Source organism: Melospiza melodia, chromosome 9 (assembly GCF_035770615.1).
Source record: "Melospiza melodia melodia isolate bMelMel2 chromosome 9, bMelMel2.pri, whole genome shotgun sequence".
In the NCBI taxonomy this organism is placed as follows: Eukaryota; Metazoa; Chordata; class Aves; order Passeriformes; family Passerellidae; genus Melospiza; species Melospiza melodia.
Genome location: NC_086202.1, coordinates 8,499,861 through 8,504,167, shown reverse-complemented (window position 1 = coordinate 8,504,167; position 4,307 = coordinate 8,499,861). Strand labels below are relative to the sequence as shown.

At 42.0% G+C, this 4,307-nt stretch overlaps 1 protein-coding gene across 1 annotated transcript in view; it reads right to left on the bottom strand.

Annotated features, from left to right (window-relative positions):
- NRAP (nebulin related anchoring protein) overlaps positions 1-4,307 on the bottom strand; it is a 46,988-nt gene that overhangs the window by 931 nt on the left and 41,750 nt on the right. Inside the window, exons 37-41 of the mRNA XM_063163173.1 lie at positions 3,874-3,972; positions 3,652-3,756; positions 2,028-2,135; positions 1,056-1,367; positions 659-811 (exon numbers count right to left, since the gene is read on the bottom strand). Coding sequence (XP_063019243.1) covers positions 659-811; positions 1,056-1,367; positions 2,028-2,135; positions 3,652-3,756; positions 3,874-3,972 — 777 coding nt within the window. The remainder of the gene's footprint in view (positions 1-658; positions 812-1,055; positions 1,368-2,027; positions 2,136-3,651; positions 3,757-3,873; positions 3,973-4,307) is intronic.

Genomic DNA, 4,307 nt, shown 5'->3' with positions numbered 1-4,307 from the left:
GTGCAGTGCTTCTCTTTTCTTGTAGCTGAATGGTTCCTAACTGTAAGGGCTACGAGATTCCTGTATGGATTTCTGCTCTCTTGTACTGGGACACTGCAGACTGGGAGTCATCCCTGTGACAGAAGGAAAGCCTGGAAGATTCCTGCTTGTAATATCTTTAACCTTGGGCTGGACAGAAGCAGAGGAGGCTGGAGCATTGCCTCTTTGCACAAAGCCTCCCACAGCACATATTATCTGTCAGGAGCCTACACTCAGCCTGTCAATACGGCTGCCAGTGGAGATTACGTGGCAACACTGAATTACATGGCAACATGTGGTTCCTGATGAATATAGGAAAAGAGAATGGGAGTCGCATGGGGAGTCCCTTCTACCTCTGCTTCTGCTTTCCTCAGTGGTACTAGGACACTTGGAGATCTGACATCATCCACAATTTGGGGAAAACACATCCTGACACGACACTACTGAACTCCCTTCAATGGTTCCTTCAAATTAAGACGTGCACTAAGGCACAAAGCTTCATGAGAGAAGTGCACATATCCTGTTCAGGTAATAGGGAGAGCTGTAGACTCCAGGGAGCATTCAAAAGTGTTGGACAGGATGTGTGCAGGTAAGGAGCAGAGCTGTGGGGATTTGTGACAAGATGGTTTGCTCTACTTACAGCTCCAGGTCTGTACTGAGCAGAAGGCTGCAGCAATCCCATTTCCCGAAGGTATGCCAGCTCAGCAGCTCTTCTTGCCATTTCAACTTTGTGGGAGCCTGGGGGAGTCCAGCCAATGCCTCTGAGCCAGTTCAAGTCAGACTTGTATTTTATCTGAGAGAATGAAACATGCACCAGGATGTATTATTTTGTTGAGCTCTAACCAAATCACATGCCCTGAGTATTCAAGACAGAGCATATAAAGGAGCAGCAGGGTCAATAATAAACAAATTATTCATTTTTAGCAAGCAGACTGTGGTTCTTTCAAGGTGATCTTGTTGGCAGGTAAGGTTAGCAAAGGAGATTGCACAGATAGCCCCCAGTCCAGGGAAGTACCATGTCATTTGGCCACACTTACATCACTCTGCAGCTTGTAGGCCTGCTTTGCGTGTTTCACATTTAGCTGCTCGGGGTCACAAGTGTATTGGTGCAAGGGCTGCCTGTAGTTAACATTGCTTGCAAGCTGCTGGCTTCTCTTGGCATGGAGGAATCCTGGCTGGTTGAGGTGACTCTGGAACTGTGCCATGTTCAGGGCACAATCACTCCTGTACTGGAGGTCACTCTGGAGTTTCCCCACTCTGAGGACATGTCTGATTTTGGGATCATCATTTGCACTGAGGAATCCAATCTGCTGGCCTCTGTCTCTCAAGAAGGCTTCTCTGTATTTGTACTGCAGAAAGTACAGAGGAAAATCTCATTTTCACATTCAAATTACCTTCAAATTCTATTATGAAATAACTTATCCTCCTCTGCCTATCAATCATGTTTCCTGTAGTGCACAAAGACTGAGGGTTTGTTTGATATCAAACCACATCTCCTAATCTAACAAGACACTTTAGAAGAATTACTTTTGTGCTCATTTTTAAAGGAGTGGAAAGACTTAGGGGGCCCAAAATGCTCATCTCTCAAAAGTAATCAGAGATCCTCCTACTGTTGCACTCTTGGGTACACACAATACAGAGCTCAACCAATGAAGCTCCTCCATCTTTAGCTTTCTTGCCAGCTGTGGTCTTCTGTGTTCAAAGATAACCCACTTTATCTTAGACCATGCTTTAACTATTCATAGCCTAGTATCTATATTATTTGATTAAATCATAATATGTCTTCTTCCCAAGAAAAGCTCTTGGCACATAAGAACAGCCTGGTATTGGACATTATTAATGGTAGACTTTAGTTGGAAATCTTTGCACTTAACCAGCACTTTGTTTCATTGGATCACCAATTTTCCATACCAGAATAATGTTCATTCATGTCAGACTTCGCCCATTTTTGCCGGATGGGGTGGCTTGGGAAGAGGGTTGGGAAGTGTTTGAAACAGAACAATTCTTACATCACTAGCAATCTCTCTTGAAGCCTTTGCTGTCTGGAATGGGATGGCGTCAATCCTAAAATCATAGCCAGATGCCCTTGTCTGTTCCCAAGATGTTTTATACAATTTCTGTGTTGAAAAGAAAAGAACAAAAAAGTCATTTCCCCCTGCAGTTTCTTAAATGCAGTCCCATAACTGCAATAATAAATGTTTTATCCTACTGGGCTTATTTGTATCAAGAGTCATCAGTACTATCTCCAAGGTTTTGATCCAGTTCTATAGCACTTCAACTTCTTTTCTATTCACCATAATGATAAAATGCCTCATCTGAAAAGTGCCACCAGGGTTTCCTTTTGTACTTGAATGTGGTTGTTTTTGATGTGATTTAATTTCTATTAGAAACTGTGATGCATCAGTCACATCAATATTGCATTGATATTGCCCTTATTCTCTCTTTTGATGCATCCACTCACAGTGTCTTGGGTTTCCTGGCATCCTAATTTCAATACCAGTTATTTCAAGCTTTTCAAATGATCCTCATCTCTATCCTCAGCCACATGTGGCTTCATTAACTCATGTGGAATAACAGCCGGTTCTAATGTGACTTTGAGGCTGTGAATCACATTTACATCCTGAAGAGAAGTTGCTCTAGATTTGGTTCTTCTTCCATTAGTAGCTTTCTTAAAAGAGCTTCCAGTCTGCAGGTCCTACTACCCAGCCATGGTATCTTAGCTGACACTTCCAGCTGTCCCCTTCAGATTTTATTCATTTGCTTTCTGTAAGTCTTTGATTCACCCCTCCTGGGGCTTGTGACCATAGGAAAAGGAGCACAAAATCCACTCCACATTTTAAGACAATCTTCTGTTTCACTGGTGGCTGTACTGCTAGGTGGTAATAAATTTAAAAGTAAATTTAGATGCCAGAAATCCTGCAAGACAGCCAGGGCAGAAGCAATATAAGCATCACTGTACAACCTGCTAACAGGGATGACCTTTCCTTTGTGTGCAATCCTTGCACATATTATTTGACTTTTTACATTTTCCTCTATTGCTTCAAAATGTAATTTCTACTTGTTTCTTTCACCTATCTCAAAGCTCCTAACAAACTAAGTCATTCTGACCCTACAGGTAAAGACAACAGCTATTTAGTCAGGGAACAGGACATTAGGAATAGACTGAGTTCCTCTGTATGAGATAATGTGGAAACAAATTCTCTTTAAACTAATTCCCCTCACTGATTCAGTTACATTCAGATTGATGACAACTATGCCTAAGGGATCATTTCAACACAGTGTTGCAGCTTCAGAAAGGCAGAATATATAGTCTAGGAAAGAGGATTCTTCCTCCTTCCTCACCCAAACAAAACAGAAAAGATTTTAATTTGTAACTAATCATATCTATAATGAAGGTTTGAAATCCTTAATAATATTTTACTGCCCTATAAAATTAAATGAATGCTCAAAAGAAAAATTAGCAGACTTTACCCAACTCCCCCAGCCCAAACCTAGCAACATGTTGGCTGTTCACTGCCTCTGGCTTATTTTAGTTCTGGTCAGGCTCAGAGAACTTGGCTTCTACATACATGAAGGTTTTTATTTCCAGATAAGTTTACCAAGCCAGCCCCCCAGAGGAGAAGGTTTACTTACATCACTGATGTAGAGTGCATTTTGGCGGGCTCGGATGAAATCCGGATGATCGGGAGGCAGGGTGTACCTGTGCCTGTCTTCAGAACCTCCAGCCTTGTACAGCCTCTGTGGGGCCAAAAGTCATTGAATGCAGGTCATACTGGAAGCAATGTCAAGAGCAATTCTTTCATCCATTATGGTACAGCAAAATTAAGGTCACTTATACATTAGAATGAAACCTACGTCATTGCACTGGAGGTAGCTGTTTTTGGCATGAATCAAACTCGGAGAGTCAGCCACAGCAGTGAACTTCAGACTTTCTGGCTTCTGACGGTACTTTATCTGAGAGGGGCAGGAGGCAACAAAAACAAACAAAGGAAAAAAAAACAGGAGATGTTTCTGTTAATGATATATGACAATTCCAGGAGTGTGTTAACTGGGGTAAAACATAAAAGACACTTTCCTGAGGCTGCTGTTCTGCTTTAGTGTCAGTTGCTCTTTCAGCTAGGGACTGGGGATGCCTTTGTATCAGGCACAGGACTTTTTTGTGAGTGTGTCTATGTGAGTGTGTGCACAAAAGACTTCCCACTAAAATTGACATGCAAAAAGCTTTTGAACACTACGCTTTTGACAGCTCATAATTTTTCTCCATTAATGCATGATACTGAGCAGGCAAA